The sequence below is a fragment of the Sphaerodactylus townsendi genome, linkage group LG03 (genome assembly GCF_021028975.2).
Source record: "Sphaerodactylus townsendi isolate TG3544 linkage group LG03, MPM_Stown_v2.3, whole genome shotgun sequence".
In the NCBI taxonomy this organism is placed as follows: Eukaryota; Metazoa; Chordata; class Lepidosauria; order Squamata; family Sphaerodactylidae; genus Sphaerodactylus; species Sphaerodactylus townsendi.
In genome coordinates this window covers 121,414,580-121,441,575 of record NC_059427.1, presented here as the reverse complement: position 1 = coordinate 121,441,575, position 26,996 = coordinate 121,414,580, and the positions used below count along the sequence as shown (strand labels likewise).

The window sequence follows — 26,996 nt, the reverse complement described above, 5'->3', positions numbered from 1 at the left end:
ATGAGGTGACATGCAGTCTTTGCAAGCAGCATGTTTTATGGCTGGCTCTGCCCCCACCCCACGGTCAAGCAAAAGAAAACCCCACACACACAGCCTCCTCGACTACCTGCGCGTTTTACGGCCCTGTCAAGTTATAGTGCATTTCATGGATGGGGCCTTCCTTCGTCTTCGACGTGGTGCCTCGCGCAGTGCCTGTCTCCACGGCCCATTCCCGTCACTTCGAGCTGGAGCCTTTTCAAACACTGTCAATTTCTGTCCGCCACCTCTGCAACACAGTGAGCCAGATTGTAGCGCTACTTGATTCGCTAAGTCTGAAGAAAAAGTTTCGAAACTTTCAGGCGGCGCAGGCGGCGCCCCCGACGGCGGCAAGAAAGCCTGACGGAGGGTCCTTCTCTGAGTGCGCGCGAGACTTTCCGAGAAGTCCGGCTATTGGCTGGGAAAGCTCAGCCTCGGCGAGCGTCTGTATGAAGCGTGGAAGGAACAGGGCGCGGGAGTTCCGCTTGGGCTGAGCGACATGGAGGAGCTGGACGTGGAGCCGCCGCTCACTGTGCGTTGCTCTTCCCTTCCTCTCCGGGGCAGACGCGGGTGGCATTGAGAGCAGTGGAGGACCGGGATGGGGGCGGGGGGAGGGAAGTGGATTGAATGGCAGAGCTGTCAGGCTTAAATTTTTGTTTGTATTAAGTTGAAAGAGAAACCCCCACGACAGTTATAGGAAAGCAAGTTCGGTACGACACTGGCTTAGACTGGTCGATGTCTTGCCTCCGCACCACGCTTTTAGCGGAGGCGGTGGGGAAATATGTGAGGTTTTGATTTACGCGCAACTGTGACATGGAGTACACAGAGGAAAGCAAACCAAAGCAGCAGTTTCTGGAAGTTGAAATGCATGTTAAGTCTTGTCTATATTTTGTTTCAAGATAATATAAGTCTAGCTTAACTGAGGCGGTTTTATACTGCTGTGCGGGAGAGTGGTGGACTGAACGTAAAAACCTCAAAATATTGAAGTGCTAAAATGCAATAAAACCAGTTGGTTTACAGTAATAACACAAATTTACAGCAAGCCTAGGAATCATTGTACGAAAAATGATTCTTGTAAAACTGGCCTTCTGCCTCCATCCCCAACTTCTTCAGTGTTGTTAGCTAAACATTATTCAATGAGAAGAAGAAGAAGAGTTTGGATTTATATCCCCCCATTCTCTTCTGTAGGAGACTCAAAGGGGCTTACAATCTCCTTGCCCTTCCCCCCTCACAACAAACACCCTGTCAGGTAGGTGGGGTTGAGAGAGCTCCGAGAAACTGTGACTAGCCCAAGGTCACCCAGCTGGCGTGTGTGGAAGTGCACAGGCTAATCTGAATTCCCCAGATAAGCCTCCACAGCTCAATCAGCAGAGCTGGGAATCAAACCTGGTTCCTCCAGATCAGAGTGCACATGCTCTTAGCCACTGCTCTTAGCTTTCTTATCCCTTCCCACTGGTGGATTTTGTTGTTTTTTTGCTGCAGCAGTGATGAAAAATGGGCTGGTTTTGAAAAATGGGCTGGGATGAAAAATGGGCTCCTCTAATCTGAGACTGCTGCACCAAGGATCTAAACCCATTTCAAAAATGGGTTTTGAAAAATGGGCTGGGATGAAAAATGGGCTCCTCTAATCTGAGACTGCTGCACCAAGGATCAGTCCTAAAAAAATTTAGGACTGATCCTTGGTGCAGCAGTCTCAGATTAGAGGAGGGGGCTATGAATGTATGAAGGCAAACTCCCATGTACCTGAGCAGTCATTGTCTAAGTTTTCCCCTTACCCCCTATTTAAATTGCTATAATAATTCTCAATGCCCCAGTGATACTATGACTACATATACATTATGTTAGATAGTTTACATATAAAATGTATGTAATCCACATATGACATTTTGGTTCCCATGACTTGAGTTTGATCCTGATGGATCCTTCTTGTGTCAAGAAGAAAGAGCATTGCTCATTAGTCTATTGAACAGTTTTACATATACTCTAGATTCAAGTTATTTATTATTCTATTTCTGTTATTTATAGACTGCCTTTCTTTCCAAGACTCAAGATGGTTTACGCAAAGTAGATAAAAAACAGTCAATATGGTAGAACATTTGATAAACAAAGCAGTAAGATTTGGATTGCAGAAATCTGGAAATAGTAGCTGAAATTAAATTGAACCAAGTCATAAACATTAACATAAACAGCCCACTACATGATCCAGAAATTTAATTGTAGGATTATACTTACATCAACAAACAGTACATACTATGCATACTATACACAGGATTGAAGACCGTAGTGCCTGTTCCTTTAGCAAAGCATCTTTCTGAAACATGTGGAACTGCCTTATACTGAATCAGACCATTAGTCCACCAAGAACGTACTGTCTTTTCAGACTGATAGTGTTTCTTCGTGGTCTCAGGTAGATGTATGTCACTTTACCTACCACTTGATCCTTTCTCTGGAGATATTGGAGTCTGAAACAGAAACTCACTTCATACTAAACAGGTACGCTATCATTAAACCATTTTGTTACAGTACAGACCTATTAGAGGTAAAGTAAGTCCCCTTCGCAAGTACCAGGTCATTATTGACCCATGGGTGATGTCACATCACAGCATTTACTAGGCAAACTTCCCTCGTCACCAACACTTTACCCCTAGCAAGCACGGTACTCATAGAATGGATGGTTGAGTCACTTTTTATCTGGCTACCCGAAACCGATTTCCATCAGGATCAAACTCAAGTCATGAGTACAGCTTTGACTGCAGTACTACAGTATCATTATGAGTCATGGTGATCTCTGTTATATTTGTAAAAATAGATCAGTTTTGTATATCTTGTGGAAAGCCAGGAATGTGGAAGCAACTCGACCACATCAGACAGGCTACTCCATAAGGTGGGAGCCATAATAGAGGATGCAGGAAGCTGTGCTCAACTGGGTGAAGCTGTTGTGGTGGAGCATAGGAAGAGAGGTAGTCACACAGATAGGAGGGATGAAGGGCTTTGTATGTGATGATCAATACCTTAAATTGAGCCCATTAACTGATGGGCAATCAGTGTAAGAACTATTTAAAGGCACAGTAACCGAGTTGCAGCATTTTGCACCCACTGGAGTGAGAAAAATGACTTTGAGAGGAGATCTATATAGAGTGCATTGTGGTGGTCTAGTCTCGATGTTACTATGGTGTGGATTCGGGTGGGCAGGCTAGCTGTGTCAGGGTAGGAGGCCAACTTCTAGGCTAAGTTAGAAGAAAGTGTTTTTGCAGCTGCATTAGCAGAGCATGTAGTGTAATTTTTTCCAACTTTCTGGGAGAATGGAATGAAGGTGGAAACATGATGCATTGCAAAACCTGAGTGGCAGTCTCATACAGAAAGCCCTTGAAAAAAAGAAATAGCTTTCTTGCTCAAGTACAGATTTGACAGTAATAACGGGAGATATATGGCCCAGTCTTGGCAGATGGAGAAAGGCATTGAGAAGATTTTATGGTTGAATGGAGAAGGAATGGTTCTGTTTACTTATTCCAGATTTTGTAATGAATCCGTGTCTCATTTAAATTTATTACGAAGTGTATATAAAAGCTAAATCTCTTTAAGTAGTATTGCTTTGTTTGTTTTTCAATTTGTCATACAGCTGATTCCGGAACTGAATTCTGAGCAGAAGCAGTTATGTTTTGAGTGGGGACCTGTGGAGATGCTTGTGTGTGAGACATTGTATGAAACAAGAGGTTAGCAATGTTGGTCTTTAATATGCATTTCTGATGAGTTCATGTTACTGAGTAGACCCAAGTTAGAGAGCAAACTAATGTATTGTTAAGCTTTTGTGGGTCTGAATTCTTTGTGAAGGTTGCATTCATTTTTTTCTGCCCTGAACTTCAAAGCTCATGGGGTACATGTTAAAACTCCTTGTACAACTTTATTTACTTCAAGAATATGCATGTTTTCATGATCCATGATTGCTAAGATCCAATTACATCTAGAACCTGTCGGAGAGGGTTTATTTCTGGATGTAGTTAGTATCCTAATTCAGATTAATTACAATAACTAAATAATGGAGTTTGTGTTGCTTGAGTTTTGTCAATTCCAGATCATTATTGATCCTAAGAGTAACCATGTTACATTGTGTATTAAAACTTCCTTTTGGTTTGTTTTAGAGAAGAAAAAGAAAAGGCCAGGCTGCCCTTTTGTTTATGTTGTCCGCAAAGATCAAGATGTATACTCACACACACTGCGGAAACTTTTCAATGAATCTCATGGGATCTTTGTTGGGTTGCAGAAGGATGAGAAAGAAAAGGTTGGGAAGTCTAGGACAACGCAGTAAGTGATCTAAAGGGCCTTAACAATGTGAAAGTATCCGACATCATCCACAGTCTATAGGATATTTATTAATTAAACCAGTAGCTCTACAAATGTAATTCCAAATCATGGCTTGATATTATTTATGCCCTACTCCCTCAACTTCCATCTTCCTCTTCTGTGCTACAGTTCCCTTCCACCTTCCCTTTCGTGACCAACCACAGCTTGTTGTTACATTCAAACTGTAAACCACCTTCAGATCACTTTACTAGTTCAACTGTAGTAACAAAATTTGATTTTCTTCACATTGAGAAGTGAGGGAATCAAAAGTGAAAGAGAAGGAGAGGAGAGTATGAGACCCACTCATGGTTTGCAGGTGATGGTTTCAATCTGCATAGGAATGAAGCCAGTAGGGAATTTATTGGAATTGGATATTTTATTTTTATTTGTCTTAGCCACTTGGCTTTCTTTGATAAAATGTGGTGGTAGATAGATTTTTCCATAGAGGATTTTTTTTTTAAAATCACCTAAGATAGGACTGTAATTATTCTTGTGAAAACTGAAGATCCTTCTGTCTATGCATGTGGGGGAGTTTTGCAAGAAATATCATAAAATCTGTCTTACACATAAAATTCTGATAAACTATGGGCACTAGAAAATATTATTAGAATGCAACTTAACCATTGCTCCAAGGAAATATTGAAGAATCTTAACTACTGTATTGAGTTTATATGAATGAATGTACTGATGGCTGTTTTTTCTTATACATTATCATATTCAGCAGTGTTGAGTTTTGTTTGCTTGAAACTGTTAACTTAAAGTTGTTGTTTGTATATTTGAAGTACCCCGTGACCAAGTTATGTTTGATGAAACCTGTGAAAAATCTTTATTATAAATGAAATAATTTTTAAAAAACTTTATAACACTTCCTTTTACTTCTGAAAGATTGGTTCGAGTGAGCAAAAGCTACCGTTCAGTCATAAGAGCCTGTATGGAAGATTCACATCAGGTGGCTGGTGAGTTACCTTATTTACCTGAAAAAAAGATATCTTCCCGCGATGTACGCTGTCAAGAATAAGAAAATGTGTCATCTTTGATTCACATGCAGTATAAGTTACAGTTAAGTACAATAACAAACATTTGCATGTAATTTTTGGGTAGGGATCATTTTACATTCAGAGTTTATTTATTTATTAGATTTTATAGGCCGCCTCACCCCCGAATGGCTCGAGGTGGCTCACAGTCAGAGCTATACTCAATAGCAATTACATAAAAACATAAATATAAATTAACCCGATAAAATGACACAATTACAGCAACAACAATATTTCAGCAGCAACAATACACCAGAGTTAGTGAAAACAAAGAAATAAAATCTTTCTGTCTTTCTTTTGGTTGAATACAGCATTCTGCACTAGTAATGTGAAACAGGTAGAGCCTCTTTTAACAGAATATTTTAAGGGCAACCTGAATGTTTCTATAATTGAATAGTTATCCATAATCTTGCTTCTGCACACCAATTCAATTTGTAAAAAATAAGAACATAAGAAGAATCATGCTGGATGAGGCCAGCAGTCCATGTAGTCCAGCAAACTATTTCACACAGTGGTCAATTACTATGGAGGGCCAATAACAGGGCATAGAGACACAGGCCTTCCCCTGATTTTGCTTCCTGTTCACTTTGTCTGAATGTGGAAGTTCCATTTTAGTCACCTTGGGTTAATCCAAATACTATGGATTAAGATCTGGTGGGGGTTTTTTTTGGGGGGGGGTGTTACATCAAAAAGAAGCCCACTAGCAGACTGATGATTGCACAGATAGTGGGCAGGGTATAATGGAAGGAAATAAAGCCTTTGGAGTGTACCAATAAACATTAAAGAACTAAATATACTGAAAAACATTAAAGTCTGTTTATAATGAGAGAGACAAACAGCCATGTTGCTGGATCTAGGCTGAACGTGTACTTTCTCACAGGTGGGTGGACAGGGCTTTTTCAATTGTGTACCCCATTCTTAGGATCTTCTTGCCTTGGTAACCAAACCTTTTCCTCCTTGTTTCTGGACTTGCAGAGATCTACTTAAAGCTATATTATATTATCTACCACTGGTGGTAGATAAACTGACTTTTCCGACCCCTAATTCTTATTCTTATTGATTTTAAAAATGTGCTGATTGCTGATTTTATTGCTTCTGAAAGTATATTATTATTGCTTCTACAACCTGCTTTTACTGCTACGATTTTAGTGCTTTGTTCTAAAATTTCTAAAATGTAATTGGTATCCTTCCTTGAGAGGTACAGAAAGTAGTTTGGACACTTTAAATAAATAAATAAAATCTGTGAACTTGGGAGAAAGTGGAAGTCTGAACATCTTTGTCTGTTTTAGTTTCTGCATGGGATCCAGCAATGCGAGCACAGCACAGTACCCAGGTAACGTACATACATTGTTTTGAACTGTCACCATTGAGAATAAACTTTTACTAGCATCTACCATAAAAATCCCCCCCCCCTTTTTCGGTATGGTACTGTAGCTTGTTTAGTTTCCATTGAAATTGGCCCAGAAGGAGGTTGTGAACGGAATCCACATACTGTGTTATTCATTAAGGCCGTATCCGATCTATCCCTCAGACTGGCCTGCTATTATACCCCAGTTTTTAAAGCAATCTTTCATTCTTTCCAAGCTGCTGCCTATCTGAAACTTCCAGTGACCGACAGACAGAAAAATTGGCATATAAAGTATACCAAATAATTATAATCGAGCTATAAACAAAATTAAGGGTAAGCCATAATTACAAATTACAGATAGAATAAATAAACAACGAATTATCTCTCATTTTTTATTTTGGTGCAGCTTTATAGCACCTCACAAAAACTTTGCTACTTTCTCACTTCCAGTGATTAATGACTCCTTCAAAATAATTTAACAAAATAACAAAAGTCTCATGGTTCATCTTCCTAGGCTTCCAAAGAGAAACTCTTGAGCAGAGAAGTGGCGGGGACTGGATACTGAATCGCTTGCTTGCTTGCTTCTGTGCTCCAAATCTTCCCTGTCCCCTCTGAAACCCAAATCCAGATAGTACACCGCAAGGCAGAGGCACAAACTCTTCTAGTATCAACTTATTTCTGCACAGCAAGACATGCCTGAAAAATGTTTGATTGTTTGACTGCTGAGCCTTGTGACTCAAGCTGAAAGTATAAAAACAACCGTTGGCTTTTAATTGGTGTCTGTCTCTCTTAGGTCTCCATTCTGTCTGCTATGGAGTTGATCTGGAATCTCTGTGAGATCATGTTTATTGAAGCCGCACCAGGTGAAAATTGTAGTGTAACGTAGATCTAAAGGCAGAATGTTTATGTTAGTTTGCTTCTGTTTTGAAATTGCTTATGAATCATCCAGCAGCTGGATATTTCTATAAAAGGATACTCAGAAATATCTTCAAAAGCATGATCTCAATTTGTTGCCTTTTTGCTACCTTGAATGAGGTCTACCTTGTGCCTCTTGTCCAGATCTTGACTTCTTCTTCCCTTTCAGTGATGACCATCTCTTCTATTGGGCAGAGTCTGTTATCCCAAGGTTGTGGAAGACAGATGCAAAAATAAATTTCTTCTCAGTTTGAGTTTCATGCAGACTAAAGTATAATAAGTAGCAAGTATGTAAGAATAATATCTACAGAGAATTTGATGTTCTGTTTTTGGTTGGATTGAATTCTCTGGTGCTTCATAGCAAGTGTTCTCACATGGGTATAAGCCCAGTTTTCACAAAATTAATTTCTGCATGAATATTGTTGGAAATTATGTATGCCATTGCACATCATGAGTGTGTGTATATGGAATCAAATTGGTAGTGGTGTATCTAGCAAGTTAGTCCTCTGTTCGCTTGTTACGTTTGACTGTGCATAAGAAGTACATGCTTGTTCTTTGAGAAATTATGTATGTCTAGGAAATGAATCCTGTGTATGAAGCAGAGGTTAGCAAACATGAATTGGAATTAGAGTAGCATCCTCCAAGAACAGTAGCTGAGGCAGGAGAAAATGCTTCTTCATATCTCAGAACTAGATCAAAAGGGAGAGACATTTGGGACGTAGAATATCATCAGCCCTGTTATTTGCATCTCTTCTCCCCCCATCCCACAATAGTTGTAGAGCTAAGGTTTCCCAGTGTGACACCCAGATCTCAAAGATTATGAGAGTATATAATGTTTTTTTTCCAGCTGGTCCCCTCCTCCTTCATCTTCTTGACTGGGTTCGCCTTCATGTGTGTGATGTCGACAACATGGTTGGTGAAGTTTTGAAGAGTGAAAATTCAGCAAAACATGAAAACTTTTGGAATGCAGTAAGTGAAGAATTATCTTGTACAAGGAAGCATGTGTGCTTCGTCTCTGATTTTATTTGTTGAAAATATGAAGTTGGAGTCAGAAAAAAAGCAAATTCTTGCAGTTTAAATCTCCATGAGGAAGGAAGGCTCTAATGTTTTTACCGTCTGTGAGAGTTTGCTAAAAATTCTGTATTCCAGGTATTTTTTGCCAGTGAATGAATGGAGAGGCTAATCCTGCAGCAAACTGGCTTCTAGCTTTGTACCATATGTTCTTGGATAAAGTTGAGGAGAGTGGTTGTTATCCCACGTGTACACAATTATGTATTAATACGCTAACCATTATAAGTTTTAAGAATTCAAAAGAATATCAGCATTCAGAACAGCAGTGAAATCTTCCATCCGTGGGGTGGGTGGGTGGGGAGCATGGAGGTCCTCACGATTGACACTCACAAGACAGAAGAACACAGTGGAAGAACCAAAAGCTCATGAGGCTAGCATCTCTACTTAGCATATAGCTTAGCATATAGCTTTATTTATACCACATCATTCCCCCCTGTTGTGAATCCAGATTGGCTTACAACAGTCTCCCCTTCTCCATGTTATCCTCGCATCAACCCTGTGAGGCAGTTTTGGCTGAGAGTGTGCGACTGGCCCAGTATTACCCAGAAATCTTTAAGGTACAATGGGGATTTGAACCTGGACGTCCCATAACCTAATCTGACAGTTAAGAGGGTCAGCCGCTAACCAGTTCATTTTTGGATGGATTCTGACTAGGATGTTGTGGAACATTGTGGGCGGGTCTTGATGCTTCTGCCTGTTACGGTCTTATATATGTCTTGGGGCAAAGGAAATCCTTTAAACAAAGCAGTTTTCCTGCTGTTCCTGGTGAGGCAATGGTCTTGAGTTTTTCCTGGTGTTGGACAGTAAACAGGTAAAGACCCTTAATGGGGTTGCAACATAGATGGTCATGAGGAGGATGAGTCAGAGGAAAGGTTAAGAAATGTAGACAATAAACTGTTTTTACCCCTGTGTGCTGTTGTTCATATTCAAGTGCAGTTTTCTGTGTATGTGCCAGGCATAGGGGGGCGGGGGGTGTCATTAGGCAGTCTTGTCCACAGTCCCAGTATGGAGTTCTGAATTCCACAGATTGGTCAGTTCAGGGCACTGTTCTGACAGGGCATCATTCCAGGAGAAAGACCATTCTCTCCCACTCCACGCCATCAAGGTTAGGTTGGCTACAGTTTTTCACTTTCTAACCTCTTGCAACAGATCTGTGCTATTGTATGATGCAAGTTTATCCTTCCCATGTTGTCACATAATACCTTGGATCCCAAGCAGGTCCATGTTGGGGCAAAGTACTCCCACTCATAGATTACTACCCCGCCCCCCAGAAGCTAGAAATGCCTGCTGAAATACTGTTTGGGGGAGTTACCTCAGGCTGCCCAGGTTGGTGGGTTAGCCCTACCTGCCTCCTTCGGGATAATGCTGTACCTACCTTGCTATAAGCTACTCTGTGCCTGGTTGCAACAATATATGTATAGGACTGAGCACTGATATTAATCTGTAGGTCATTTCTCAGGTTCAGTTCCATATTCTGCTACATTCCATTTTGATTTCCTCCCCAGATAACTATCTTTGTGCTTCAAGGACGAATGGATGAGGCTCGGCAACTGCTCTCTAAGGAAGCCAGTGCCAACCCTGCTTCAGTGAGCATGTGCAAAATTTTGGATGAGCTGATGAAGAAGATGCCAGTTCTCAGTGTATGCATTTTGTAGATTTCTCTTATTGTTCTGCTTAGTAAGTTTTTACAGTGGGGGATTCACAAAGGTGTTATTTTTAGTTTTTTTGCCTGTGTAAGATCATACAATTATTTTTGTTTTGATAGCAGTTGCTTGTATATCTCTGATATACAGCTTGAGGGAGATTGTTTTCTTCTTTGGCTGTGAGGCAAACCCCTACATTTGGCAGTAAGATTTGTTAAAGTTAATTGTATAAATTTGTACAAAAGCATTCATCACCTTCCATTGGCCTGAATGTTTCATTTTGGAGTTTGTACCCATGTCTTTAAACAATGTTATAATATTTCTGATCTCTGGATGTCAGGTTCCCCCACCCCATTTCAAGGGAAGTTATTCAAAACACTGTACTGATGATCTTGGAGACCCTGCTTGTAACGGAAATACTTCCATGCTTATTATATATTTTACTTTTCAGCTTGGTAATACACAAACTCTGACAGAGATGGAACTAAAATGGCAGCATTGGCATGACGAATGTCAGCGCTTCTTGCAAGATGGGACTTTTGCGTCCAACCCCCACATGGAAACTATCTGCAAGGTTTGTGGAAATTTAGAATGAAATGTGGGCAAGTCAATGACGGGTTGCGGATTCTGCTACAAGTATGTCATGAAGAATTTAAAGAAAGATTAACTTTTTAAATCGATTCTCTTTTCTATCAGTCAGCACTGTGTGATCTTGGGGAAGTCTTCAGACTGTTAAGTGTGATCTTACCCCTTACAAGACAAATACATGCAGCTGGGTCTGGGTATTTAAGCAGCGATTGGGGGAGTAAAAAACACTAAGGCTCACACTATCAGATAACTATTGTTTCAAAAACTGAATATTCAGGAACAAGTATATTATCCAGATGTAACCACTTACAGCTGCTTATTAAATGAGGATTCCTGCTGAAAGACTGCATTTCTAAAACATAGATCACACTTACAGAATTTCTGCAACAGCAGGCTCAAGAGGTAGTAGAAGAAAAATAAGAGTTTCGATTTTGTACCCCACCTTTCTTTCGTGTAAGGAGATTCAAAGGGGCTTACACACTCCTTTCCCCTCCTCTTCCCACAGCAGACACTTTGTGGGGTAGATGGGGCTGAGAGAGTTCCGAAGAACAGTGACTAGCCCTGGGTCACCCAGCAGGCTTCATGTGGAGGAGTTGGGAAACGAATCCAATTCACCAGATAAAAATCCCCCACTCAAATAGTTCCCTGTTGTATGTTAATCTGCAATGTTAGTTCATCGTTACAGGGAGCTGAAGTCTTTCCTCACACTAAGGCACTAAGGCATCTGCTGTGCTGGGAAACTGTCATTTACTTGGCCGGTTGTGATCTGGACTACTACGTAGAATGTGGCTCTGCAAATGTCACTGGCACACATCAGTTTGTGTCAGTGACACTACTTTTGCCCATACCTTTGTTGTAAACTTTCAAGGACTGAATTTTGTCTTTGGAGAGCTCTCTGCTGGAGCACCGTAGTGCATGAGCTCCTATCTCTTCTTAGAGGCTAAATCTCAAGGAACACCAACGCATCTAATATTTCCCCTTCCACTATATGGACTTCTCTTTTTTAAAAAAAAGGTTTTTACATACTTGGTGGTGGAATGGCAGGGAAGAAGGGTGAGGGGAAGAACATTACGTAGCACTTGTGATGAACAGCATGGCTATTTCCCTTTCTTTTTCATGTTTCTTTGGAGAAAAGCTGCTTGCCACCAATTACATAGGAAGAAGAAAAGGCACAGACAGTATTGGATGAAAAGAAATGGCAATAATGTAGTATTAACAGCCCAGTTTTTTAGAATAAAAATGAATAAAATAGTATTTAGGGTTTCTGCTGGGAAAAGTTAAGTGGTTTGTCTCTGTTCTTTGTCATTAGATCCTATTGGGAGATGAAAACACCATTCTAGGGAAGAGAGATCTCATGACTACCTGGTACCATTTTCTGGTAACTCGGTTGTTATATTGTCATCCTACTGTGAAGCCCATGGAACTCCACCTCTATGCACAGGTGACTTGGGAAATGCTACTTTGAGAGACAAACTGGTTTTAGTCTTTCTTCCACCTCATCCTATCCTGGTTTCTTGCCGTCCATGACAGTGGGAATGAGAAGGATGACACAGTTGTGGCGACGGTGCATTCAAAAGTGACAACTTGGAGACCAGGCCATCCCTTTCCCCATCCTAAGCAAGCTTTAACAAGCAGCAAATTTTGAAAAGTTTCCAAAACATTGTACCAGACAATATATCCCATAGTGATGTGTGTATGTGTGGTAGAGTACTTGCTTAGCACAGAAGGTCCCAAGTTCCACCCCAGGCATCTCTAGTAAAAAGGATCGGGTAGCAGGTAATATGAAACACCTTTGCCTGAGAAGTCAGAGAGATGCTTCCAGACTCAGTGGTTAGAACTGACCTTGATGGCCTCATGGTCCAATTCATTATGCGGCAGTTTCACGCACCTCAGCCCTTTCTGTCATTGAGATGGTCCTGACGTGGGAAGAGCTATTGTGACTTTACCACTGACTATTAATGGAGAATGCAGCTGGACATGTATTATAAGTGATTAACTTTGCTTATATGGGCTATATCAGTGATGGCGAACCTATGGCACTGGTGCCAGAGGTGGCACTCAGAGCCCTCTCTGTGGGCACGCGCAAACAGAGTTCATCATGTGGGGGGGGGAATTGCCCCCACACACACATCTAGGCTGGCCTGGGCCGCTGGGCTCGATTATTAGCATTAAACCTAAGACCTAGTTTTGGGGAAGCAGTGTAGATAACCCTGTTAAGCGCTGTTAAACCCCACTGATTTTCATGCAAAGAACTAAAGCACGATCCTTTACCTGGGAGTAAGCTCGGTTGCTGGCAATGGGGCTTGCTTCTGAGTAAACCCTCCTAGGGTCATGATTCACCCGCTCGAAGAGTTGCATGGTTGCTTCAAAGCAAAGCCAACAACTACCACCAAGCTTACTCCCAAGTAATGCACGCCTTGGAGCAACTTTTTTTCTAAACTGAAACCTCAGTATTCAGGTTAAATTGCTGTGTTGGCACTTTGCGATGAATAAGTGGGTTTTGGTTTGCAATTTGGGCACTCGGTCTCGAAAAGGTTCGCCATCACTGGGCTATATGGTAGTAGCACTTTATGTTTTCTTATCTGTCTTATTGAGGGAATGGAGAGAGAATAAGAACATAAGAAAGAGCCTGCTGGATCGGACCAGAGTCTATCTAGTCCAGCACTCTGCTACTCGGAGTGGCCCACCAGGTGCCTTTGGGAGCTCACGTGCAGAATGTGAAAGCAATGGCCTTCTGCTGCTGCTGCTCCCGAGCACTTGGTCTGCTAAGGCATTTGCAATCTCAGATCAAGGAGGATCAAGATTGGTAGCCATAGATCGATTTCTCCTCCATAAATCTGTCCAAGCCCCTTTTAAAGCTATCCAGGTTAGTGGCCATCACCACCTCCACTGGCAGTGTTTTTCAAACACCAATCACATGTTGCGTGACCAGAATGCTGTTTCAATCCTCCTTTTTTTTTGTATTCTTGCCACTGTATGTTTTTTAGTATAACTGATCTCATCATTGAACTTGTCTCATCTCTTTGTTTGTAGTCAAGCCTGGATCAGTTTCTTGGGGGTGAGAATAGTCCTGAGCCCTTGGACATTATCTTGCTGGCAGCCTTTGAATTTGACATCCATCAAGTGATTAAAGAATGCAGGTGACTTTACTTAGTCATTGGGGTTTTAGAGTGCTTGATCTGTACTTGTAATCAGCCCCATAATCCAGAATTTATTTAAAGAAATTGCTTGTGAATGTAGAAGTGGGTGCTGAAAAAAAAGGAACCTGCATATTAAAAACAGCAACCATCAAATGAAATATGCATACAGCTAATGCATATGATTCTGCAAAATGTAATAATGCTTGGTTAAGATGGGTTTTAATTAAGGTTGTAAAAAAACTCTGCATGACGTGTCATCAATTATAATTTTACATTCCTTCCTTTTCGCCTTCTTTGTGCAGTATTGCCCTGAGCAACTGGTGGTTTGTAGCTCATCTGACAGACCTGCTGGATCATTGCAATCTCCTCCAGTCTCACAACCTATAGTGAGTACTTCTTAATTTTTTTATTCAATGGTAAGATAGCCTATTTGAGCGACCATCTTTTCTGATATAACCCCCAGTGGACATTAAGATCAGGAGCAAAGGGGCTCCTAGTAACCCCTGGCCCACGTGAGGTTTGGTTGCCCTCAATGTGGGCCAGGGCCTTTTCAGCCTTGGCCCCTACTTCATGGAGTTCTGCAGGGCCATTGAGAACCTGGCTCAATTCTGTTGAGGCCTGGCTGTTTCCATCTATCTCCCGTGGGTATGTGCCACTCCATTGTAGATGTGAAGTTTTGTGATAGTCGCCATCATTTATTGGTTTACCATCTGATCCAGGCCTAGCGGTCTGGTTCAGTTAGTGGTATTTTGTAAATTTATTTAATATTTATTAAATTTTAATTAGACTGTTTTAATTATAATTGAATTAATGTATTATAAGTTTTAGACCGCTATTTGGCTTTCCAATTTTACGGGTCTACACATGCCGAGACACTTTTATTGTATTGTTGTTGATCTGTAAATCGCCCTGAGCCAGTTCTGGGAAGGGCGATTAAGAAATTCGAGAAATAAATAATAAATTACTAAATAGATAAATAATTCAGGGGTCTGGTGTTGACCTTTTAAGCCCTATATAGGCTTGGGACCAGCATACTTTAAGGACTGATTACTCCCATGTTAATCTACCCGGCCACTTTCACAGTTTGATCAGAAAGGCAACATAAAAAGGTTTAAAGTAAATGGACAGTTGTAATTCAGAGGTCTCTTGATGACTGGCAGCTCAAAAAGAAGATATTCATCAGGCTAGGCTCAGTTCTAAAGATTTCCATTTAGACACACTTTTTTGGATAACACTTAGCTTTTATTCATGTGTGTTATCTCAATCCTTCAACAATCCTCCAATTGGCCATGCTGGCAAGGGCTGATGGGATTTGTAGTCCATGAACATCTGGACAGTCACAGGTTGCAGACCCCTGGCCTAGGACCTGTGGTCTGCTTGTGATAGTGGTAATTGGTCACTTCCTGGCTTGCACTCTCAACCACCACACTGTATTTGGTTTACTGACGATGTATGACTAAAATGCTTCCTGTTTTCTGGTTGTCAACAATCCTGTGGCACATACTGCTAAGTTAATTCACATGGCTTTTGCCTTAGTTCTTAACAAACAGTGAACTTTGAAGTTCTGCCACAGTTTTGTTGAAGTCAAGCACACGCTTTGCATGCAGAAGATCCTGGATTCAGCCCCTGGCACCCCCATTTAAAAAGATTCTGGAGAGCTGGTGCTGAGAAACAGCTGCCTGGGAAAACTGCTGAATGGTTGCCGATGCTGGACAACATGAGCTAAACAGCCTGGCAGTGTTATATGTTCATGTGGATGTGTAAACTGAAAGAGCTGGTTCGATAGAAAAGGTTTCTGCAAATCTTTTCTTTTCTCAGCTATATGGTACATGACTTGGCGGGAAGAGGGTTGCAGAAACCTTTTCTATGAGACCAGCTGTGTTCCAGGAGACAGAGAGTATAGCTCCCTTAAATATTTTTTTTCCATTTTACAAAATTATGTGATTACACAAAAGGCAGCTGTTAACGAATGGTCAGCTATGGTCCAGTTCTTGATATAAGTGAGGAACTTCTTATAACGTGTTCTTCTTTCAGTTTTGGTTCTAATATGCGTGAATATCTCCTGTTGGAGTATGCTTCTGGACTCTTCTGCCATCATAGGTAGGACCTTTCTTTGTTTCCTTATTTTGAAAACGTCATAAAAGTTACTTTAAAGAAAACTGTGGTTCTTACACATAAGTAGTCATTGGATGTGTTCAGGTGAGACTCATTTGTGTGTACATGTATATATGTATAATATCAAAATACAGAAAACAGAAAATATTAAAAATAAGATACAGAAAATGAAATCAAACATGAAAGAAAGAGGTTGATTGATTGATGAATTTTGGGAGAACCAGCTTGCTAAAGTGTTTTTGCTTGCTAGCATCCACTGATCTTGATTATTTTTGGGGTTTTTGGACCTTCTTTCAAGGGTCCAAGCCCACCTTTAACAAAGCACCATGTTCCCAGAAGTCCCCAAGGTGAGAGTACTTGCAAGATTCTGCATTTAAACTGAACTAAACATTTTTATTTTATTCATTAAACTTAATATACCGCCCTATCCCCGAAGGGCTCAGGGCGGTGAACAACAGAAAATCAAACAGAAAACATAAAATCTTAAAACAGGTACATTCTAAAATGGGGCCCACGAGACCCATATACCACCCTCTTCCAAAATTTGAGGATGGGTCCCAGTGATGTTAGGGGACCCTACTAGCAGGGGGGAAGGGCGGCACTATCGGCGGCTGGACTCTCCAAAGGCCCGGTGGAACAATTCGGTTTTACAGACCCTGCGGAACTCTCCAAGGTCCCGCAGGGCCCGAACAGCTGATGGTAATGTGTTCCACCAGGCCGGTGCCAGAGCTGTAAAGGCCCTGGCCCGTGTGGAGGCCAGCCGCGTCATCGAGGGGCCAGGGATCTCCAGTAGATTCGCCTCTGCTGATCGCAGAGGACGAGCTGGGACATATGGGGTAATGCGGTCCCAAAGGTACAAGGGTCCCAGGCCGCGTAAGGCCTTGAAGGTCAACACCCACACCTTGAACATGATTCGGAGTTCGATGGGCAGCCAATGCAGGCGGCGCAGCACAGGGGAGATATGTTCATGAAAGGCGCCCCCTGTGAGCAACCGGGCCGCCGCATGTTGCACCAATTTCAGTTTCCGGATCAGGCGCAAGGGAAGGCCCGCGTAGAGCGAGTTACAATAGTCCAGTCTGGAGGTGACCGTTGCATGGATCACAGTGGCTAGGTCAGTGTTGGAGAGAAAGGGGGCCAGCCGACGGGCCTGACGAAGATGGAAGAACGCAACCCGGGTTATATGGGCCACCTGGGTCTCCATTGAAAGAGACGAATCCAGGTGGACCCCCAGGCTGCGAACGGAGGGGGTCGGCGCCAATATGGTCCCCTCCCACACCGGCGGCTGGAAATCCCCAATCCCACCCCCCCGACCAAGCCAAAGGATCTCCGTCTTCGATGGATTAAGTTTTAACCTGCTCTGTTGTAACCAACCAGCGACCGCCTCCAAACATTGCTGTAGAGCTGCAGGGGCGGCGGCAGCTCCCCCCTCCATCAACAGAATGAGCTGAGTGTCATCAGCCCCTGTAGAGCTGCATGAGCTGAGTGTCATCAGCCCCTGTAGAGCTGCAGGGGCGGCGGCAGCTCCCCCCTCCATCAACAGAATGAGCTGAGTGTCATCAGAGTGTCATCAACATGCAAGGAGGGAGGTCAGGAAACTATTCCAGAAGGGTAGTTGCACCAAAGGGCTTCCAGGTAAGAGTGGAACCATTAAACTTAAAGGTAATCTCACCAGGGTCTTCTGCTGAGTTACTGTCAAGAGCCTTGTAACATGCTTATTTCCTTACTAGCCAATATTTTTTACTTGTTCATTCTGACTGCCGTATATACATAGGTGAAAAGAGCGGTAAAGACAGTTTGATGTCCTCCATCTAATGTTATCCGCAGTTATTATGTCTTTTTAGCATTGTGATTTTTTTAAGGCGTTGAGCATATGAAAGCCTAGCTGAGTAATCTAGAAGGCCATTTGGTCAAAGATTCAGAAGTCCAACTCTTAAAGAATAATGGTTGTGATTCAGTTGAAGACAGCTGTTGCTGAGTTCCATTGAAATAAATGGCACAAGTTAATTATGACCAATGTGAGTCTCGTAGTTTCAGTGAGATGGTTGAGATTTGAATGTCAAGATTTAAGCACCTTCTGCAAAAATGGCTGTTGGGTTGTATCCTGCAACTCTTTTCAGTGAAGTGCGGAGCTTCTTCTGAAGCCAGAGGCTCAGTGGTTGGATACAAGCCTTGTGGCCTTCTGACATGCCTTGCTGTGTGGGGAAAATATTGCTGCCATGTTTATAATTTCTGTAACCGAAAAGGCTAGAAGTTAAGTGATTATGACTTCTTATAAGTGTATTGTCAAAGGCTTTCACGGCCAGATTCAACTGGTTCTGGTGGGTTTTCCGGGCTGTGTGGCCGTGGTCTGGTGGCTCTTGTTCCTAATGTTTGGCCTGCATCTGTGGCTGGCATCTTCAGAGGTGTATCACAGAGAGAAGTGTGTGTGTGTGTGAGTGAGAGAGAGAGATCATGGATTGAGGAGTATTCCTTAATGGACAAGGACACAGCAAAATAGACCTGACTCTTTTTGCAGGCTTGCTTTTGCAGAAGCTAATCCCACAGAATCTTCAAACTTCTCTTTCAACTTCCCTAAATTGAAAAGAGGGGGAAAAAATCAAGAGTTCTGCTGCATGTTTTTAAAAAGGATGCTCATGCACTATTCGCATGTTGTTTCTCCTTTTAAAAGACTCTTGCACCAAATCTTAAAAATTGGGTTTCTATGAGGGCAGTTTTTGTAAAGGAAGCTCTGAAAAGCATTTGTGCATGAACAGAATATGTGCAGGGTGTGACCCAATGTGTTATGTTATTGTAGCTTTACACCACAACCTGCCTGTGCATTGTAAGTCCAAGCCCATTAAATCAACAGGCTTGAAACGGAGTAACTCTGTGTAGGACTGCACTGTTAGTGGCTTCTGAGGTAATACATAATTGAGTGCTGTCTTTTGAAAAATGCCGCTTGATGGTTCCCCTTCCTCTTTTGTAGCTTGTGGCAGCTTGCGGTAGACTATTTTGATTACTGTCCAGAGTATGGTAGAGCATACTTGGAGCTTCACATTGAACGGATCCCTTTGGACACAGAACATAAAGCCCTCAAAGTACTGAGAATATGTGAGCAGAGAATGATGAGCGATCAAGGTGAATCTTCGAGAAGCTTGGGGTTTTTTTTGCGTTTGTGCAACTGCCAATCACTGAAACTGCTTGCTTTTCTCTTTTCTTGGACCTCTTTTACCAAGTTCGTAGCATCTGTAAAATCATGGCCATGAAAGCTGTCCGGAACAACCGCCTTGGCTCTGCACTGTCGTGGAGTATTCGAGCAAAGGATGCTGCTTTTGCTACCCTCATATCAGACAGGTGGGCTTCAAATTAGAAAGGAGTAAAGGAAGTTCTCTGAAAATGTTTGGGATAATATTGCAGCTGTTAGAGGACAGTCCATTCAAAACTAATCCCTGCAATCATGTTGGAGTAAAGGTCTTCGCTGTGCTGGAAGGACAAGATGCAGATTGCATAACATTGCTGACATTTAATATTGATATGCCCATTCCCATTGGTCTCCTCTTGCATAAAAGGCAGCACAGAGGGGGAGTCCATCCTGCATTTCAAGAATGGAACTATTTGGGGAATGGTAATATTGCCTTATTGGAGTCCTTGCAAAATAGCTTCTTTGAATGGTATCAATATTTTCAAGAACTCTTAGTATCATTTTGAGAAAAGAGATAGGGCTTCCTTCCAGTGATGTTAGAGCAAATGAAAGGATGATTGGGTACTGGTGCAGAGTGGAAAATATATGGCAGATTCCAGTTTACCAAAGAAACACTGATGTAAACAAGTGGGAGGGGGGCTTGGTCCCAGATGTTCTAAGATAAAATGAGGCCGTATTCAATCACAGTAGGCAGTATGGGTTTCAACAGAACCTTCATAGGCAGATTTATAAATTTTGTGTAAGCTTAATGTAGAAGGAATAAATAACCGGTGATCTTACTGGTACTGATGTATTGATTCTCTTTAGTTCATTTATTTAGCATTTAGCATTAAGAAACTGGAAATGTTTAAGGCTTGAATTCCTCTGAAGCTAAACAGTAAAGATGGAATACTATTATGTTGTGTCACGTTTTGTGATAAATCCAGGTTCACATTAACAAGGTTGAGCAAACCATAACAAGCACTGAGCAGGCAATTTGAAAAGCTTTTCGAATAATTAATTTATGGTTCTTGCAGAAGGGGTCTGTTCCAAAGATATAGCTGCTGCTATAGTCTTATCAGAGATGTTTATGTCTTGCCTGAATGCCATTTTGCCATTCTTTAATTCTGGTGGAGTAGTCGTGTTATTTTGTTGCATATAATTGCAGTGGATTCTAGCCCAGAAAGGCTTATACTTCAATAATCTTTAAGGTGCTGCAAGACTAATTTTTATCTTTTAATTAAGAAAACTCCTCTACATTCACACATCCATCATAATAGCAAAAGAAGGACACATTCTAGCTTAGCAATTCCCAAACTGTGTGTTGCTGCAAGAGGCTTGCTACTGTGCCACAAACAATAATTACTTAAATAATCCTGTGAGCTTAAAAGTTTCCACCCAGAGAGGTTGCTGCTGGTTGCATCTTTGCAGGAGCTGCTTCTCTGGCCTTGCTGCCTTCCAAAATGTGTACTTCTTCATATTCTAAAAGTAAATCTGGGGCGTGTCTTTTATTTTAATTCAGGCTATTAAAAATTTGGATAACACAGTTCTAGGTACGAAAAGGTAATTCTTTTTATTACAGTTTTTAGTCTACAGGATACTTTCATTGAGGGGTTGTCTTACTGGAATGGAGTAACAGTGTACATGAATTGATTGCCTCGATTGCTAATCTGGTTTTCCCCTCCCCTAGATTTCTGAAGGATTATTGTGAGAGGGGCACTTTCTCGGATTTGGACCTCATTGACAACTTGGGCTCAGCCATGCTGCTTAGTGATCGGCTGACATTTCTTGGTGAGAGCTACCACCCACAGCTTTTTAAAAAATGGCAGCAAAATATCAGTACTTGTGTAACACTTAATGCAGCATATCTTGTAAGTTCATATATGCAAAGTCCAGAGGACAGAGAATGGTTTTAATTGTGCATCTCTAGGAGAATGTAACAGCTACCCAGTTTCAGAGGCCTGTTCTTTCCCCAATCGCAAAGCTGCCGGGGGCGGGGGATGCCTGTTCTGGTGGGAACTACATTTCCCAGGTTCTCCTGGGATCTCCCCCCACGGTACACACCCCCTCATTTACTTTAGCAAACCGAGCAGGCTGGAGAACAGGAGAACAGCAGGCTGGAGAACAGGCTGGAGAACAGCCTTCTAGGCTGCAAAGGACCTGGTGGGAACTACATTTCCCAGGAGACCCATCAGAACAGTTCCCATCAGAACAGGCAGGCCTGTTCTCCAGCCTGCTTAGTTTGCTAAAGTAAGTGTGTGTGTGGGGGGGGGGGGGGGGGAAGCCAGAATGCTACGCCTCTGGCCTTCCCTGATGCATTCATGCATGGCATGAGGAGAGAGAACTGAAGCTCACTGGGTTCACCCCTTGCTTGCGCATGATTACCAAGTGGTAATTCTCGATACACATAATGAAAGCACAGAGGAAGTACCCGCATATACTCCCCTTATCCCTGTGATTAGCAGTGTTGCTATTGGGATGTTGCTGGTCACGGGGAGATGGTATGCTTGCTGGCCCAGGTTTGTCTCCATGGAGATCGGGCGGGGCGGGGCCATAATGTTTGTGCTCTCTTTCTCCCCATGTGTTGAGTGAACGCACGCATCTGCAGCTGCATTTGCCCCGTAAAGTGATCCTATTGTAGTAGCATTTGCATCAGTTCAGCATTAAATCTGGTCTTTTGGTTCATGCATGGGTAGTTCCAAGGGCACCAGTATTAAAAGGGATATTCGTGTCTGGAGATGTGACCTGATTTGGCATTTGGATACAGGGAAGTATCGAGAATTTCATCGGATGTATGGAGAAAAGCAGTTTTTCCCAGCAGCCAAGCTACTGTTGACATTGATGACAGCTCGTATTGCTCCTTCCTCTTTCTGGATGACCCTGTTGACTGACGCACTCCCACTCCTGGAGCAGAAAGAGGCAAGTGTGATGTTTCTGAACAGTGGATGATCTGTCAGTTGTATAAGTCCAAAGAAAATCTGTCTGGGTCAACTGATACAAGACAGGAAAGTTTATAGACACAAATAGCTTTCAGACCGGAGCATAACGTGCTCCAGTGTTAGATTGCTGCGAACAGTCAGGCAAAGTTGGCAGTTTTGCTTGCCAGTACAGCCTTCCAGTTCTGAAACTTTGTATATTATTCAGAAGAGAGATGGAAACATGAGCTTCCTCTTTATTAATCTGCTTGGAAGATAACAAACAATAGTAGTCGTGTTGGATAAGACCAGTGGTCATTCGTCAGCCAGATGTCACACAGAAGCATGCAAGCAGGGCCTGCAGACCACAGCCTGTACTTGTTGACTGCTGGCCAACCTTCTGCCTCTGAACCTGGAGGTCCCATTCATCTATCAGGACTAATGGTCAATGATAGACCATTAATCTCCATAAATCTGTCCAGGTCTTCTTTTAAATTCACCTGGATTACTGGTCATCACTGCATCTTATGACAATGGGTCCACAGGTTAATCAACAGGTGTGAAAGTTTTATATGTCTGAATCTATTACTGATTAACTTCATAGGGTGACTCCAAGTTCTAGTATCATAAAAGGGAAGTTTCTTGGTCCACTTTATCTACACCATGCTTAGTTTTGCAGATCTGCATGTCACCCTCATTCATTTTTTTTCTAAACTAAAAAAAAACAACCCCAGGATTTAGTAGCCTTGCCTTATAGGGCAGGTCTTCCAACCCTGTAATAGTTCTGGTTGCCCTTTCCAACACTCTCCTTTTTGGGAAGTCCACTTTATTCCAAAGAAGATTGTACAATGGCATTATTGTACCCACAGTTTTATTTTCATTCCCTTTCCTGATTATTCATAATATGGACTTTGTCTTTTTTTATTGCTCTTGTACACAAAGTCAATATTTTCAGCTGTCAGCCAGAATCCTAATATCTTGGTCTGTCATTGCCAGCTCAGACTCCCTCAGTGTTTACATGAAGTTGGGATGTTTTTGCTCTGGTTTGCATATTTTTATACTTTGAATTTTAGCTGCCATATCATTTTCATTGGCTGTTCACCCAGTTAGGAGAAGTCTTTTTGAAACTCCTCATAATCTCCACTCTGAACAGTGTTGTCTAAAAACTGCTGCATCCTGAAGAGATTTAACTACCCACTCATGGTACACAGCAGCCAATAGAAAGCTGCAGGAGGATCCTAAGCTGTGCATAGTTGTCATGACACTGTTTCCTAAACTAACTTCCACTGCTCTCAATGAACTTTCAATCATCAACTTTTTAACATTGTCTCACTATCTTGACCTGCCAATTAGGTTCCTGGTGTGGAGGTTCCATAATTACGCTGGTTTGGAATTAGTCACTTGGTATTATATTAGTGAGATGTTGAAATCTTTTTATTGTCTTGTTATTATTTGATTGTTGTGGGCTGCCCCAAGCTTGAAAGGGGAGGGGCGGGATAGTAAAACTGATAATAGTACTAACAATGAGATGATAGCTGCCTCTGACTTGCAGAGCCCTAAATGCTGCACCAAATGTACATGGCAGCTTTAGGTTTTCTCTTTAGCAGGGTTGAATCATGCTTAAAGGGCTATTCTGCCACTAAGTCAAGGTATACAATTCCACTTTCAAGAAATGACAATTTGTTACTCTGACTAATATTTCTCCAGGTGATATTCTCTGCTGATCAGACATATGAATTAATGCGATGCTTGGAAGACGTGATGGCTACAAAATCAAAAAACACCACATTCCAGGTAATCTTCTTCAAAGGCCAACAGCTGGATAGTGATAGTTTTGAGCTCCTTGATGTTTAACATTTAAAACACAGCCCAACCAATTAAGTATTTTTATGTCCCATAGATTTGCTTAACTTTTCCATTGATATCCCTGGATCACGCTATTCATATTTTGTGGGTACATGTCAAAATGGGCTTCCCATTAAAGCCCTCTGCCTCTGGTTTGCCTTCTCAGTTGTCCTGGCCACATTTATCTATGCTTTTGTAACTTTGTGGCAACCAAGAAACTGCAAGTGGTTCAGAATGCAGCAGCCCAGTTATTGTCCAGTTATAGCCAATGAAAACACATCTTGCCTATTCAAAAGAGCTGTTCTCACTTTGTTTCCTAGTTCATTTCAGGTTCTTGGTTATGACCTTTAAAGCCCTCTATTGCCCAGGACCAACATCTTTCTCTCCTGATACATCCCTTTGCGCCAGTGATGTCTCTCTAGCTGTAACTTAGCTGCCCCTCTTCCTCTGCTTAAGGTTGCCCACTTGGCATCTGCAAGAACCCATTCCTTTCCAGCAGTGGTTTCCATCTTGTGACATGGCTTCCCTGAGGAGAATGCCATCCCTTAACATTTTTCAAGTGCTGTAAGGATCTTATCTGCTAGGGCTTTTAATGCAGTTTGAGGCACATGCATTTTTGAGGGGAGTGTTAATGGTTTTTATCCTATTATGGACTCTCTCAACATGAGCCTGGGTGGCAATGCCACTCTTCTGATCAAGTGTTGCTGATTATCTTTTGCCTGTCCTTTGGCCTTTATTTGTGATCAGTCCTTTATGAAATAGCCTTTTTGATACGTCTGGAAGGTGTTAGGTACCTATGTAAGTGCCCTCAAGTCATAACTGACTGATGACGACCCCTGCAAGGGGTTTTCAAGGCAAGTCAGAAGCAGAGGTGGTTTGTCGTCGTCTTCCTCTGTAGAGTCATCCTTGGCACTGAGCTTGCTTAGCTTCTGAACTCTGACGAGATCAGGACATACCATGCTGCCTTCCCTAGCCACCCTGATACATATTCAGAAATTATGCAAGGCTGAATTTTGTATGAGCTTTTTCTATGGATGGTTAGGTTCCTAAAGGAAGCTTGTTTGAGGTTGGAAGGAAGTTGGTTTGTCTCATTGCATATGCTGTCTGTTTTTAATTATTTGTTTTAACTTTGTATTGTCGAAGGCTTTCATGGCCTGACTCAACTGGTTCTGGTGGGTTTTCCGCGCTCTGGTGGATCTTGTTCCTAACGTTTCGCCTGCATCTGTGGCTGGCATCTTCAGAGGTGTAAGAGAAAAGTCTGTTTCACATGTCTGTTTCAGAGACTTTTCTCTGTGATACACCTCTGAAGTTGCCAGCCACAGATGCAGGCGAAACATTAGGAACAAGATCCACCAGACCACAGCCACACAGCTCGGAAAACCCACTAGAACCTGTTTTAACTTTATTGTCAGTTGTATTAGGTCCCTGTAGAAGAAAAGTAATCTATAAACTTAAATCAAGATGCTTCCAAGTGCCAAATCCAGAATAACTAGAAGCTGTCTTTTTCTTGGCAGTTCAAGTTGTTCAATATATTGTCGAAGGCTTTCACGGCCAGAATCACTGGAGTGCTATGTGGTTTCCAGGCTGTATGGCCGTGTTCTAGCAGCATTCTCTCCTGAATGCTGAATGTAGGCGAAATGTCAGGAGAGAATGCTGCTAGAACACGGCCATACAGCCCGGAAACCACACAGCACCCCAGTTCAAGTTGTATCATGCAAATCTGTATTTAAATAACAGCAGTTGAGCCTGCAGATGTGAAGAACGTGAATATGTGTATTGGTGGTGTCTCATTGACCAACTGCAGTTTTTCCAGATTTTCATTCTGAACTCAGTCTCAGACATGAGAGGACTTAGTTTTGGGCACGGTCTGCTTGAATTCCATGCTAATTGCTAAAACCGATTGAGAAAAGAGCTTCAGAAACTTCTTAATGTGACCCTTTAGTATGAATCACTGGACTACTTAAATGGACTTTTGAACATGAGTTTTACACAGATGTGGAACTGACATTCTGACCATTTAAGAAGGCTGCTCAAATTGCATAGGAATCTGTTGGTGTGGCTCTGGAGGATACAGAAAGTATGTGGGAAACTGACTGACTGCTGCATGTATTTCTGTTACTGAAATATTATGTTCTCCTGAAAAGCCGGAGAAAGAAAGGAAAAGCCAATCTGCAATGGTGTTTGGTGAGCTGAATTTTTTTTTTTTTTTTGCTTCTAGGATGACGACACTGAGGCAATCAAGGTAGAAATGCTGAGGCTCGCTCTGGCACGAAACCTCGCACGAGCCATTGTAAAAGAAGGCACATTGGAAGAATAGCGTTATGGAGTAACTAACCAACTTTGTTTCACTGGCTCACTGTACATATGGCTGTTTTTCTAGGAATAAATGTTTTTTTGATGACCTCTTGTAAATTTTCTTCCGCAGCGTGGTGGGATGTCTTTTGAAAAGCTCTCTTCCTTGATGTTGGGCCTAACGTTCAATTTCTCCTGTCCTAGGTCTTTGACAATTTATGATGATTTCTGGTAAGACTTCAATACTTTGAGGCACTTTCGCATGAGATTGCCACAGATGGTCTCATTAACAATGCCTAGCCCATTCAGGTAGCTAAACCAGATCTAAATCTGACTTTTTACAAGTAAAGGGACTCTTCTAACTAAGGCCAAAGGAAGCAACTGTTAAAAATAATTGGAGTGATGTATATAAAAGGTGTCCACCCCATGGGGGAGCTGTACCACCTGGCAACATCTCTTTCAACAGCTCCCTAAGTGTTTAAAAGTAAATTTTCATGTAAGTTCCACCATCTGTTCATGGGGGGGAAATCACATGACCCTTTATCTGGACATTTCCGTTGTATTCAACTATAAC

At 42.0% G+C, this 26,996-nt stretch overlaps 1 protein-coding gene across 1 annotated transcript; it reads left to right on the top strand.

Moving 5' to 3' along the window:
• Positions 1-427: 427 nt before the first annotated feature.
• NUP85 (nucleoporin 85) lies at positions 428-26,531 on the top strand. Its single transcript, XM_048488258.1, has 19 exons — positions 428-547; positions 3,635-3,728; positions 4,155-4,317; positions 5,242-5,312; positions 6,680-6,723; positions 7,532-7,601; positions 8,501-8,622; positions 10,230-10,364; positions 10,819-10,941; positions 12,265-12,396; positions 13,989-14,095; positions 14,398-14,481; positions 16,130-16,195; positions 19,176-19,327; positions 19,426-19,543; positions 21,061-21,161; positions 22,138-22,289; positions 23,993-24,079; positions 26,349-26,531. The coding sequence occupies exons 1-19, from the start codon at positions 515-517 to the stop codon at positions 26,445-26,447; spliced, it is 1,953 nt and encodes a 650-aa protein (XP_048344215.1). The 5' UTR covers positions 428-514; the 3' UTR covers positions 26,448-26,531.
• Positions 26,532-26,996: the final 465 nt, after the last annotated feature.